We start from the raw sequence: 14,122 nt of genomic DNA, 5'->3' as shown, positions 1-14,122 counted from the left end.
GCTGACCACTCAGCCATCACCACAATCTTCTGTTGACTTTCAGAACAATGAGTTAGGCTGCAGACTTTTTTAAGAGTTAGAAAAGGAGTGACTTTAGCCTTGCATATACGAAGGTCATATCCAGGACCTGCTTACAGTTTTCCTCACGTTTGATCAATCTATTTTTAGCAACTTTATTGAGATATAATAGACATACAATATATCACATATTTAAAATGTAAAATTTGATACGTTTTGACATCATTGCAACAATAAAAAAATTTGGTCAGTCAAAACAACAGAAACACAACAGCATTAGAATAGGATAAAATGTCATCACCAAATTTAGAGATGACTAATACAAATTATTATGACTACCAAAATCTGACTTGGGTTTAACATGAAACCTAATAAGTCTTTCCTCAACATGAGAGGCTAGACAGATGCACAATACTAATTCAATTTTTATTTTAAATTAATAGTGGTTGTCTTAGGGTGGTGGAATTCTAAGTGACTTATGTTATTTTTTAAGCTTTTTTTTATTTTCCAAATGTTCTACAGTGAATTTGTATTTGTTTCATAAGAGAAATGTGTTGCTTCTAGTTAGAGCATTTCCTCATTTCCAAAGGTTCCGTATCTCAGTCAACCATGAAGAGGCTACAGAAAAACCACTTGAGAGAGTCACACTTAGTAGGCCATTGATTATTTTGCTGTTTCATAATGAAAAATTACCTGTAGTTCAAATGTTGATGGTTACAAAGGCTGATTTGCTTGGTCATCTGTCTATATAACAGAGGTAGCATTGTAAATTTTGAGATCACCAAATAATTATTGGGTTTTCTGTCTTTGGGAGTAGAAAAGTAACTGTGTTAGTTCTTTTTTTAAATTTTTTTTAAAAATTTTTTAACTTTATAATATTGTATTGGTTTTGCCATACAATGACATGAATCCACCATGGGTGTACATGTGTTCCCCATCCTGAACCCCCCTCCCACCTCCCTCCCCATCCCATCCCTCTGGGTCATCCCAGTACACCAGCCCCGAGCACCCTGTATCATGCAACGAACCTGCACTGGTGATTCGTTTCACATATGATAATTTACATGTTTCAATGCCACTCTCCCAAATCATTCCACCCTCGCCCTCTCCCACAGAGTCCAAAAGACTGTTCTATACATCTGTGTCTCTTTTGCTGTCTCGCATACAGGGTTATTGTTACCATTTTTCTAAATTCCATAGATATGCGTTAGTAGAATAGGATACTCATTCTTTGACATTATAGATGAAAAAATCTTCCTCTGTAGCATCCTTGCTATGGCTTTTTAGTTTGACTGGGATCCAAGCTAGTCCCTGTCTTTTCCTCCTCCACCTCCTCCCCGCCCAGGCTAGAGTTATAAATTCTCAAAAAGTAGCTTTCTGTGATATAATAAAAAAGTCTTTGCACTTGTTTCAACGTGTTCCAATTGAGAAACCATCATCTAATGTATGATCCTGTTTCCAGAAGGACTGTATTCTCTCTATCAGCTGCCTTTAAAATAAAACAAATGACTCATTAGGGGAAAAGTTGCTATAACTGAATATATTTTTCATGTATTGAATACAAAACAGTTTGATTCTAAGAATTTATTAGTGAATGGGTGGAAACATAGTCTGACTACTATAAAAACTTTTCAGGTATCAGAAATTATATAAATAAGAGATTAACCAAGTCTAACTGTTTGTCCAAAGGTTATTGCTCTCTGTCTTCTGTCAGTAGTAGACCTATTGACTGACCATAAAATTACTGAATTCTAGGTAATGTTATTAAAAAAAATCCCACCATAATGACAATTTTTCTTTTATTTTTGAAGGTGCCAAATCAATCATTCAAGAGTTTCCGGAGATCACAATTTTAACTACTGAAGTTCATCCTGTTGCACCTACACATTTCGGACAGAAATACTTTGGAACAGACTAAGTTATTGAAGGAAAATTATTCTTCTGTGTAATATTACAGTTATGTTTTGAGTTTCTACCTGTTTGGCTAATTCACTTAAGGGATGACATAGAAAATTGTGTTAAAGATACTTTATAATGTTTGGAAGTAGGTATAGTAAAAAGGAAATACTTGAGTTTTTTTATTATTATTTAGTTATTTCTTGACTGTTGGTACCAAATTCAACAATGAAGCACATACAACTCTGAAAATGCTTTAATAATGCTCTTATACAAATTGCTGATTCCTCAGTGCATTGAAACTGTTCCCTAATTTATGAATCTCAGTTTAGAGGTTGCTTGCAGCCACAAATAAAACCCAAATGGAAGTCAGTTCATTGGCCCACTATAGTTTGCATTTTGTTTAGTTTGCTTTTAGTTCTAGGGAGATTTCATGTATGTGGCTGTTGTTACCTTCCCCTACTCTTTACTTTGTGGTACTATACATGTTGGTAACTTGGAGAGAATGAAAAAAGAATACCTCCTAGAATTTTACATTTCCACTAATATCCTCACTCAATTGGCACTCTTCAGTTAAGCCATTATGTTCTTCGTGGCTCGTTTCCTACCCTATGCATTGTTGGTAGGTGCCTTGTCAGTGTAATGCAGTGAAGAGGATAGTAGGGCATTTCCAGCACTGGAACTGTGACATTAATTTACTTAGTTTGAACCAGGGATATCTGGATGCTGACAAAGGAGGGCTAAATAGTGTTAATGGTATTGATGCACTAGAAATAAATTAGTTGGTGGTGGTTTTTCTGAGATATGGGAGGAAAGATGGTTTCTTGCTGAGTTTATGGCCAATAAGTAAATTAAAATGCTTCATTTTTCACTTGGATGTTTCTACTAAAAGTCTTTGATTTGGAGCTTAGTTATTTTGCATGTTTGTCAATTATAGTTGTATTAAAATGAGAAAAATACTTGATATTAAAAAAATCCTAAGATTTATATGTGTTTATATTAGGCTCCTGAAAAGAAGAGAAATCATCTTAGAAATCGCTGTTCACATTCTGAAACTTGCTTGTAGAATCCTGATCTCATTTTACATTGATATTAAAACACTTTAACAGTGGTGGCTGGTTGATTACTTGATTAATTATACTCCCATAGTCCCATAGGCAGCTGTTGTGGCTTCTGTTTAAAACAAACAAACAAAAAAAACCGAAAAGAGTAGCAGGCAGTTTCTTAAAAAGAACCAAAGCAGATCAGTTCAGTTCACTTCAGTCGCTCAGTCGTGTCCGACTCTTGGCCACCCCATGAATCTCAGCACTAAGCGCGACGGCAGCTGTGACCAGCGCGCACTCAGCGTGGCCGAGAGGAGCTACCCCAGTCCGAGCTCAGGGGCAGAAGCCGAGGGAACCCATGCCCGAAGGGCGGTGGCCAAGAGGAGTTACCCCACGTCCGAGGTAAGGGGCAGCGGCCGAGAGTGCCAGGCTGCAATGGCGCAGGAACGGCAGAGAAGAGCTACCCAAGTCCGAGGTCAGAGGCGGAGGCCGAGAGGAACTACCCCACATCCGAGGTCAGGGGCGGCGGCCGGGAGGACCAACCCCATGTCCAAGGAGTGGTGGCTGCGCGGGCGCAGGAGGGCCTAGAGGCGCTATCCCATGTTGGAAGTCAGGAAGGGCGGTGGTGAGGAGATACCCCTCGTCCAAGGTAAGGAGCAGTGGCTGCGCTTTGCTGGAGTAGCCGTGAAGAAATACCCCACGTCCAAGGTAAGAGAAACCCAAGTAAGATGGTAGGTGTTGCCAGAGGGCATCAGAGGGCAGACACACTGAAACCATACTCACAGAAAACCAAAGCTGATAGAAGGCAGCAAAGATTTGGGAAAAGGAAGAAAAACTGGTATAGGATGGATTACATTTTCCCTTTGGAGTCTAGAAGCACTTCACTATATTTTTCCCTTTATTTTTGAATACTGTCATAACAAACCAAGATTAATAGATTACCCATATTACAATTCTTCCAAGGCAAATGTTGCTTTCATATTCTTATCATCTATACTTGTCAGTTAAATATTTTGATACAATGTGGATTTCCTTTTGTCCTGATTAGCAGAAGCTGTAACTGAAGCAAATTGAAACCAAAATCTTTCTCTCCTTATCCCAGGAAAGATGTGAGTCAGCAAATTTAGATAGAGACCAGATCTTCTTTAGGTTGATGCATTGAATTAGTTGGAAAGATGATGTCTACCACTGTAGGCATCAGTGCTTCTGAGGTAGTGCTTATATTAGGGTTTCAATATTTTGTTAGAAGTGACTTTCTAGAACATGAGACAAATTCATATTTGAGTATAGTTATAAAACCATATTTCAAGCAAATTAATTTTATATTATCAGCTATTTAAATTTAATATGTCTTTATTCCTTTTCTTCACTATGCATGATTGGTAATTGATTATATTTGGTTCCCACATGAAGAGAATTCCTACTATAGGCAGTAGGAATTGTTCAGTGGTGTTACATTTCCCCTGGAGATTTCAAAAACAGTTGTAACTATGTCTTCTGAAGTTTGGATCATTTTAACAAATGAAGCATTATTTGTAGAATTAATCACTTGCCTGGTGGCTTCCCTGGTGGCTTGACGGTAAAGAATCCACCTGTAATGCGGGAGACCCGGGTTCAATCCCTGGGTTGAGAAGGCATGGCAACCCACTCCAGTATTCTTGCTTGCAGAATCCCCATGATAGAGAAGTCCTTGGGGTTGCAAAGAGTTGGATACAACTGAATGACTAAGCACAGCACAATCACTTGCCAGGACTCTTTGAATCCAGGAAGATTTCTAAATGACAAAAAATTAGCAGACTATCCAAAACTATATTGTTTTTAATGACATGAACTTTACCACAGTATAAACTGTAGACTCCGTGTTGAAGAAATCCTAACACAATAAAAACAAGAAGCAGTATACATCAGTGTTTCTCAAAAGTTGAACGTCCTGCAGAATCACTTGGAGGGCCACAGATGGCTGGGCCTCACGCCTGGAGTTTCTGGTTCAGTAGGTCTGAAGTAGGGCCCAAGGACTTGCATATGTGAATTCCTTGGTGATACCCATGTTGCTGGTCTGATGGCCACAACTTGATTTCAGACATTCCTTTTTTTTTTCAGACATTTCTTCTTATGTAAGCATTTAATGGTACAAATTTCCCTATACATACTGGTTTAGTTACACCCCACAAATTTTGAAATGTGTTTTCATTTCATTTGGGTCAAAATACTTTTTCATTTCCCTTTTGATTTCTTTGACCTAAGGCTGTTTAGAAATGTGCTATATAATTTTCAAATATTTATTGGATTTTCTAGATTCCTTTTCAATATTGACTCCTAATTTAATTCAGAGAATACATTTCATATGATTTGAATCCTTTTCAATTTTAAATTATTTGTTTTATGGCTCATAATATAGTCTCTCTTGGTAAATCTTCCCTGTGTGCTTTAGAAGTATGTGTATAACGACTGTTGTTGCATGGAGTGTTCTATAAATGTCAATTAGGTTATGTTGATTGAGTGTTGCTCAGGTCTTTGATTTATTTACAAATTTTCTGTCTATTCCTTCCATCAATTATTGAGAGGTGGTGTTGAAATCTCGGACAAATTTTGGATTCATCTGTTTCTCTTTTCAATTCTATCAGTTTTTCCTTCATATGTTTTGAAGCTATGTTGTTAAGTGCATGAACTTTTGAGATTGTTTTGTCCTCTTGATGGATTGACACTCTGTCATTATGAAATGTCTCCTTTTATCCATGGTAATATTCTTTGTTCTGAAATCTACTTGGCTGTTATTAATATAAACATTCCAGCTTTCTTTTGATAGTATATGGTATATATATATATATATATGGTATATTTTTTCTCATTCTTTTACTTTTAACTTATTGTGTTTTTATATTTAACCCTTCAGGAAGCCTGGTGTTAGATCTTTCTTTCTGTAATCCAGTTCAACAATCTCTTTTTTAATTGGTGTGTTTAGATCATTTTAATTAACATGATTATTGATATGCTTGGTTTTAATCTGCCATTTTGCTATTTGCCTTCTGTTAAGTCCCATTTGTTCTTTATTTGCTTTGTCTTCTTTTTGACCTTCTTTGGATTAATTGAATATTTATGATTCTATTTTGTCTTTTTTAATGGTTTATTAGATATAATGCTTTTTTAGTGGTTTCTTTAGGGTTTATAGTATATATACCTTTAACTTATCACAATCTATTTCACCTTTCAGAACTTAAAATGCTTCCATTCCCCCTTCCCCAGCCTTTGTGCTGTTATTGTCATACATTTTGCTTCTACATATGTTCAACTCTGCAATGTGTTATTATTATTTTTTGCTCTCAACAGTTATCTTTTAAAACTATGTAAGAAGAAATAAGGGGAAAAGTCATTTTAATTTATCCATATTGGGTGCTTTCCATTTATTTGTATAGATTCAGGTTTCACATATTATTTTTCTTTCTACACAAAAGACTTCCTTTAATATTTCTTATAGTGCAGGTCTCCTAGTAAGAGAGTCTTTCAGCTTTTGGGTGTTTGAGAAAGTCTTCATTTCACCTCTGCTTTTTTTTTGTTTTCACTCTTTGGCTGTGCCATGCAGCATGCAGGATCTTACTTCACCAACCAGGGATCTAATCTATGTCCTGCTGCAGTGGAAGTGTGGCATTTTAACCATTGGATGGCCAAGGGGAGTTCCTTCACCTCTGCTTTGAAAGATATTTCGCCAGTGTGGAATTTTAGGTTGGCAGTTTTTTTTTTTTTTTTCTTTCAGTAGCATGAAGATGTTGCTTCACCATCTTTCTTGCATGTTATTAATCATCTGCTGTTATTCTTCCATTTATATTTAATGCAATTAGTAATAAAGCAGGGTTTGCTGCTGCTGCTGCTAAGTTACTTCAGTCGTGTCCAACTCTGTGCGACTCCATAGACGGAAGCCCTCTAGGCCCCACCGTCCCTGGGATTCTCCAGGCAAGAACACTGGAGTGGGTTGCCATTTCCTCCTCCAGTGCATGAAAGTGAAAAGTGAAAGTGAAGTCACCCAGTTGTGTCCAACTTTTAGCGACCCCATGGACTGCAGCCTACCAGGCTCCTCCGTCCATGGGATTTTCCAGGCAAGAGTACTGGAGTGGGGTGCCAGTAGGGTTTACATCTGCCATTTTGCTATTTGTTTTCTATATGTGTTATATATCTTATTTTGTTTGTCTATTCCTCCATTACTACTTTCTTTTATGTTAATTGGGTATTTCTATGCTGAACTGAACTGATGTGTGCTTATGTCAAGGATCCCCCAGACCACTTGCAGAACTCATTAGGAATCAGAATTCATTATGTTTATGATTTATTACAGCAAAAGAATATGAAGCACAATCATCAAGGTGCATGGGATAAAGTCTGAAGAAAATCAGGTACAGGCTTCCAAGAGTCCTCTTCTGGTAGAACTGCACAGGATACACTTAATTCCTCTATCTATAGATGGAATAATGTGTGCAAAGTGTAGTCTACCAGGGAAGTTCATTTGCTTAAGACTCCAGAGTTTTTAATTGGGATTTGGTCACATAGGTACCCAGTGCCTGCATGATTGATCAGTTTGCAAAACAGATCACCTAAGGAAAGCAAATGTTCACCGTAAATCACATTACTTACACAGACCACCTAGACATATTGGTATAGTGTGTTTCAAAGCTCCGAGTGTACAGAAACAGTTCTATGAGTTAAAACATTCTAAGAGCTCAATTCCTAGTAGTTGGACAAGAGCCTTTAATGAAAATAAACTCTTTAGGGAGTGTGCAAATTTTGAGCACCTAAGACCTGCTAAGTTAACTCTTTCCTGCAAAATTTGCCCTTTTGATCTTTGGCTCACTTACAGGAAAATGATGGTATTTTTCTTAGTACCTGTATTTAGTATAGCATTTATATAAAATATACAGTAATATATTAACATGAATATGCCCAGCATGGAGGTACTGATAGACATGAAGAAACAACTAGTCCATCCTATAAAACCATTATATACATCTCCATATTTTTGTATTACTTTGTCTTTGGCTGATAGTTATTTGTACCTTATGATAAACTTGTGTAGAATCACATTAATTAACTTCATTGAATCACATTAATTAACTGATGTTAACTACATCTAGTTCCTTTTAACACCAACCAGTTTCCATTGATACCACATTCTAAGGAGTCTTTAATTTAATTTCCCAATACATAAACTTATCAATATTTGTATGAGGTAATAGAATCTTACCAGCAATGCTAATATTAAACTCTTTCACACTATGGTTATAGTCCAGTTTTGTTTCTTTCCACATGCCAGTAAAAATCAGAGAGGTTATCTATTATACTTTCCAGCATAACTGGCCTTTATCCACTTACAAGATGTTATTATGTGTGACTATTGTTTGGAGAAGACTCTTGAGAGTCCCATGGACTGCAAGGAGATCCAACCAGTCCATTCTGAAGGAGATCAGCCCTGGGATTTCTTTGGAAGGAATGATGCTAAAGCTGAAACTCCAGTACTTTGGCCACCTCATGCGAAGAGTTGACTCATTGGAAAAGACTCTGATGCTGGGAGGGATTGGGGGCAGGAGGAGAAGGGGATGACAGAGGATGAGATGGCTGGATGGCATTACTGACTCGATGGAACTCCGGGAGTTGGTGATGGATAGGGAGGCCTGGTGTGCTGCGATTCATGGGGTTGCAGAGTCGGACATGACTGAGTGACTGAACTGAACTGAACTGATTGTTGCAACTGGCCAGGATTTTGGTAATTTCCAGGTTCTAAGTTATATGTGTATTAATTTGCTAGTGTTGCCATAACAAAATACCATAGACTGAGTGACTTAAACAGTAGAAATTTATTTTCTTAGTTCTGTAGTCTAGAAGTCCAAGATAAAGGTGTTGGCAGGTTTAGTTTCTTCTGAGGACTCTTCTTGGCTTGCAGATAGCTGCCTCCTCTATCCTCACATGGTCTTTCCTCTGTGTGTACACATCCCATGTCTCCACTTGCATGCTCTCATTTCTTATAAGGATGCCAGTCATAATACATACATGCTAAGTTGCTTCAGTCATGTCTGACACTTTGAGACACTATGGACTGTAGCCCACCAGGCTCCTCTGTTTATAGGATTCTCCAGGCAAAAATACTGGAGTGGGTTGCCATGCCCACCTCCAGAGGACCTTCCTGACCCAGAGGTCGAACCCACATCTCTTACATCTTTACCACTAGTGCCACTTGGGAAGGGCTATGCTAATGGCCTGATTTTAACTTAATCACCTCTTTAGAGGCCCTGTCTCCTATACAGTCACATTCTGAGTTACTGGAGGTTAGGGTCAACATATGAATTTTGTCCCTAATATGGAAACAAAGCTAGTCATCTCTTTGTAGTTCCCATGATTTTACTGAGACTGTCTCCATTGTGTGCTGTTGTGTAGCGTGGCCTATCTCTTTCTTACAGCAAGTAGAAGAGTGTGATTCGGTATAGTTCTGATTCCTGCTATAACTACACTACAGGGTATATCTTATTTTGATCCATTCTTGGGATGAAGGGTAGCAGAGTTACATCAATGCAAATAACTCTTTGCCCCCAGAGAACTTCCATAAGTCTGAAGGTCTAAAATGTTTCCAGAAATGTGCCCTAGCTGGAGTCAATGACCCATTGCTGATTCAGGCTCAGTCTGTTTTTAAATTGTCAAGAGACCCTGTTGAGGATTAGAGTGCAAGGCTTTTCCCAACCTTGAGGCCTAGCATTGCACAGCGCTATTCATTGAATCTGCCCGCTCTAGTTCACTAAAGCTCCATCATCTCCCCACGCTGATTCCCATTCTTTTCTTTTCTTCTGAAAGAGTATCACTGCTGATTAGTCTGTTCTCACTAACACAACTTTTTCTTCTGTTTGCCACTCATTAAAAATGAGATGAGTTTGTCTTTTGATGCTTAAACTGGCACCTGTCTCTCCTACAGCTCTCTTCTATATCATGACCAATGTCTGCTATCTTATGGAACAGTCTACCAGGCATGTTGTTGCCGTTGTATACTAATTGCCTGAGTGTGACTAGGATACACATTTTGTACCCGAAAGTGTTGGGTCCTTCTTACTAAGGTTATATGGATAGTAGTTACACCTAGATGTAATTTACTCTGCTTCTGCTGCTAAGTCACTTCAGTCATGTCCGACTCTGTGCGACCCCATAGATGGCAGCCCACTGGCTCCTCTGTCCCTGGGACTCTCCAGGCAAGAATACTGGAGTGGGTTGCCATTTCCTTCTCCAATGCATGAAAGTGAAAAGTGAAAGTGAAGTCGCTCAGTCGTGTCTGACTCTTCACAACCCCATGGACTGTAGCCTACCAGGCTCCTCTGTTCATGGGATTTTCTTGGCAAAAGTACTGGAGTGGTTGCCATTTCCTTTTCCAAGTATGCCATAAAGGCCTCCCCAAGCCCTCCTTGCCTCAAGGTAGGGTCATTTCCTGTGGGGACACAAGCTAACACTACGATGCCTACTACCTTATTCCTATCAAAAACCCATTGTTTCTATTTTATTTAGTAGCTTTACACCCACAGAAACTAGGATATGCACAGCACATTTTAGCATCATAGGCATGCAGCATATTCTCATGCATATTCTCTCCATAATAGCCAGGAACATAAATATTAGGTGACCAAAGCTTACAGTCAACACAATGATCAGTTTTCCAGTAGCTGTATGGTGCATGATTTGATAGTTTAGTAGAGCATAATTATTAGAAGTTTCTTCCTAAATGATATTGTTTATAAATCAAAAGATAATGGTACATTAATAGAGTTCCATTCAGCCATTAACAGTTGATCTTGTTCATCATCATAGCACATGACCAGAATGTCTCTCAGAGTAATACCATTCACACTTGCAGGCTTCTATTTAACCATGTTAAGGTCCAAAATGGGACTGGTCTGGGCACATATACAGCTTCATCCTGTGTCAGGCATCTGTATAATTATACCAGTCTGTGTGCATAAATATTTTTCTCTTCCTCTGAACCTCTCTTGAAGAACCAGTGTAATGTTGGACCCCTCTTGTTCCATTAAGCCATTTATTCATTCTTTTACCTTCAGTTGCTATTTTTTCCTTCTTTGTATTTGTTATTGATTTTATTTTTATTTTTTTTTCATTTTATTTTATTTTTAAACTTTACATAATTGTATTAGTTTTGCAAATATCAAAATGAATCCATCACAGGTATACATGTGCTCCCCATCCTGAACCCTCCTCCCTCCTCCTTCCCCATACCATCCCTCTGGGTCGTCCCAGTGTATTTGTTATTGATTTTAAACCAAACCTTCCCATCTTTGGAAGGAAGGTTAGATTCAGTGATAGTGTTGGTTCAAATTGCTAGCAACAACAGTAAGTCTAGCAAATGCTTTCCTTTCAGTCCATTTCCATTCATACAGAGTAGGGTTACACAGATAAAGAACTAGTGGGCTATCTTGGCCACTAGGCAATACAGCTGCAGTCATTGTCAATTCCAGTTTTGCAGTAGGGGGTTGAAAGTGATAGGTTATGGTGAATGGTGTCGGATTCGTGATCTCTGAAGAAGATTTAGCTTCAGGACCAGGGATCAGGCTTGATCACTCAACAGCTTTTGTGTAGCAGAGTTTTATTAAAGTAAGAAAAGGGACAGAGAAAGCTTCTGACATAAACATCACAAGGGGGATGGAGAGTGCCTCCTTTGCTAGTGTTAGCAAGGGAGTTATATACTTTTTTAAATTGGTTATTACAATTAATCTAAAGAATGTCTCAAGGTTGTAAAAATTTTACCAGACCCACTCCCACAATTTACATTTTAGGACAACAGGATTAGAATTTAACAATAGAAAGATCCTACCAGACCCATTCCCAGACCCAATGTAATATACATTCTAAGATAGGATTAGTCAGAAGGTTTTCAGAAAGGAGAAACTGTCCTCGAGCAGGATACATTGTTGTTATAGAATCCCTAGTACAGAGTTTAAACTGAGTTGTTTGTTGTATAATCATCAGTTCCAGGCTTAAAGGAAAAAAAAAAATAAACATTTTATGTGACTAAGACAGTCTATAAGAAGGTAGAGTGAGAAAAAAAGTTTGCCCTTTCCTCCTCCTTGAGAATTCCAGACCCCTCTCTCCTTGGGGACCTCTAGACTTCTTATCAACCTGCCTAGGAATTGACTCTCTCAAAAGTATAATCTATCCCAAAAGGGCCTGATAAATTCTGGCATATAGTTTTGAAGGTTTAAACAAGAGTTTCTTGCTTAGGGATCATCATGGTTCTGGCAAGTACTACTGTAGTCCTGGTCCTGAAATCACTGGATTAAGTAGGAAAAAGGAAAGTTGAAGTGATGTGGGGAAGGGTTGTATAGTTTTACAGTATCCTCCCTACTCTTACTTCCATAGATTCCCTACAAAAGTAGAGGAGTCTAGCGGGGAGTAATTCTTTGGTTGCCTTCATGTTGGCACATGAGCACACATTCATAAATGTATGTAAGATTTCATGCCTTTGTCTTCTGCCAACTTTTTATTGAGAAATAATTCACATACCATGAAATAACCCTTAAAACATTTAATTCAATGGTTTTTAGTATATTCATAAAATTGAGCAACCACCACAATCTAATGCCAGAACATTTTCATCAACCTAATATGAAATCCTGTATTTATTAGTAGTCACTCTATTTTCCTTCCACCAGTCCCTAGAAACCACTAAACTACTTCTTACTTTTTTGGATTGGCCTATGCTGAACATTTCAGCCATGAAATTAAAAGATGCTTACTCCTTAGAAGGAAAGTTATGACCAACCTAGATAGCATATTCAAAAGCAGAGACATTACTTTGTCAACAAAGGTCCATCTAGTCAAGGCTATGGTTTTTCCAATAGTCATGTATGGATGTGAAAGTTGGACTGTGAAGAAAGCTGAGTGCGGAAGAACTGATGCTTTTGAACTGTGGTGTTGGAGAAGATTCTTGAGAGTCCCTTGGACTGCAAGGAGATCCAACCAGTCCATTCTGAAAGAGATCAGCCCTGGGATTTCTTTGGAAGGAATGATGCTAAAGCTGAAACTCCAGTACTTTGGCCACCTGATGCGAAGAGTTGACTCATTGGAAAAGACTCTGATGCTGGGAGGGATTGGGGGCAGGAGGAGAAGGGGATGACAGAGGATGAGATGGCTGGATGGCATCACCGACTCGATGGACATGAGTTTGGGTGAACTCCGAGAGTTGGTGATGGACAGGGAGGCCTGGCATGCTTCATGGGGTCGCAAAGAGTTGGACACGACTGAGCAACTGAACTTAACTGATGCCGAACATTTGATATAAATGTAATTATATATAATCCATTTTTCAGTCGATTTACATGTATATTGTAAGGAAAGTTTTGGACTTTATTCTTTTTTCTGCATAATTTTAAAATACATCTTTATTAGTTTATTGTACAAATTAATGCATACAATATGGACAGATATAATTTTCTTTCTTTGAGTCTGTTCCCACTCACCACTTAATGACACAAGTTGATCTCTCAAGGAACAAATACTCCTATTTTCCCATACTCTGTTTTTTTAATTGGAGGATAATTGCTTTACAATGTTATGCAGGTTTTTGCCATACAACAATGTGAATCGGCCATGTGTATACATATATTACCCCCTGCTGAGCCTCCTTCCCACCACACCCCCATCCCTCCTCTCTAGGTCATCACAGCACTGAACTGTGTTCACTGTGTTATATAGCAGTTTCCTACTACCTATTTTACACATGGTAATGTATATATATCAATGCTACTCTCTTAATTTGTCCCACCCTCTCTGCTCTTTGCATGATTTATCTTTACTTTCAGCCTACTTTTATTTTTGAATCTAAACTCTCTGCTATAAACGTCATGTAGTTAGATATTATTTTATCCATTTTATTTCTGCCTTTTGATTGTATTGATTAATTCATTCACATTTAATATTATTATTGATGTACTTGAGTTTATGTCTGCCATTTTACTTTTTCATTTCTGTATGTTGTGTATCTTTCTTGTGCCTCCATTCTCCCTTCCCTACTTTCTTTTGTATTAAGTTTTATAATATCACACTTTAGTTATTGTTCACTATATTTTTGAGTTATTTACTTATTGGTTACTTTAGACTGCAGGGCTTACCATATACATCTCAGTTTACCAGAA

General features: G+C 38.0%; 1 protein-coding gene across 2 annotated transcripts in view; it reads left to right on the top strand.

The window, feature by feature from the left end:
* The window catches only part of UPRT (uracil phosphoribosyltransferase homolog), a 30,272-nt gene extending 27,247 nt beyond the window's left edge, over positions 1-3,025 (top strand). For both annotated transcript variants that reach the window (XM_014477443.2, XM_070365887.1), the window contains one exon: positions 1,830-3,025. In XM_014477443.2, the coding sequence (XP_014332929.1) occupies positions 1,830-1,936 (107 nt within the window). In that variant the 3' untranslated portion in view covers positions 1,937-3,025. The remainder of the gene's footprint in view (positions 1-1,829) is intronic.
* Positions 3,026-14,122: the final 11,097 nt, after the last annotated feature.

This window comes from Bos mutus, chromosome X (assembly GCF_027580195.1).
Source record: "Bos mutus isolate GX-2022 chromosome X, NWIPB_WYAK_1.1, whole genome shotgun sequence".
Taxonomy (NCBI): Eukaryota; Metazoa; Chordata; class Mammalia; order Artiodactyla; family Bovidae; genus Bos; species Bos mutus.
The sequence above is the reverse complement of the archived record's forward strand: the minus strand, read 5'-3'. Positions and strand labels throughout refer to the sequence as shown.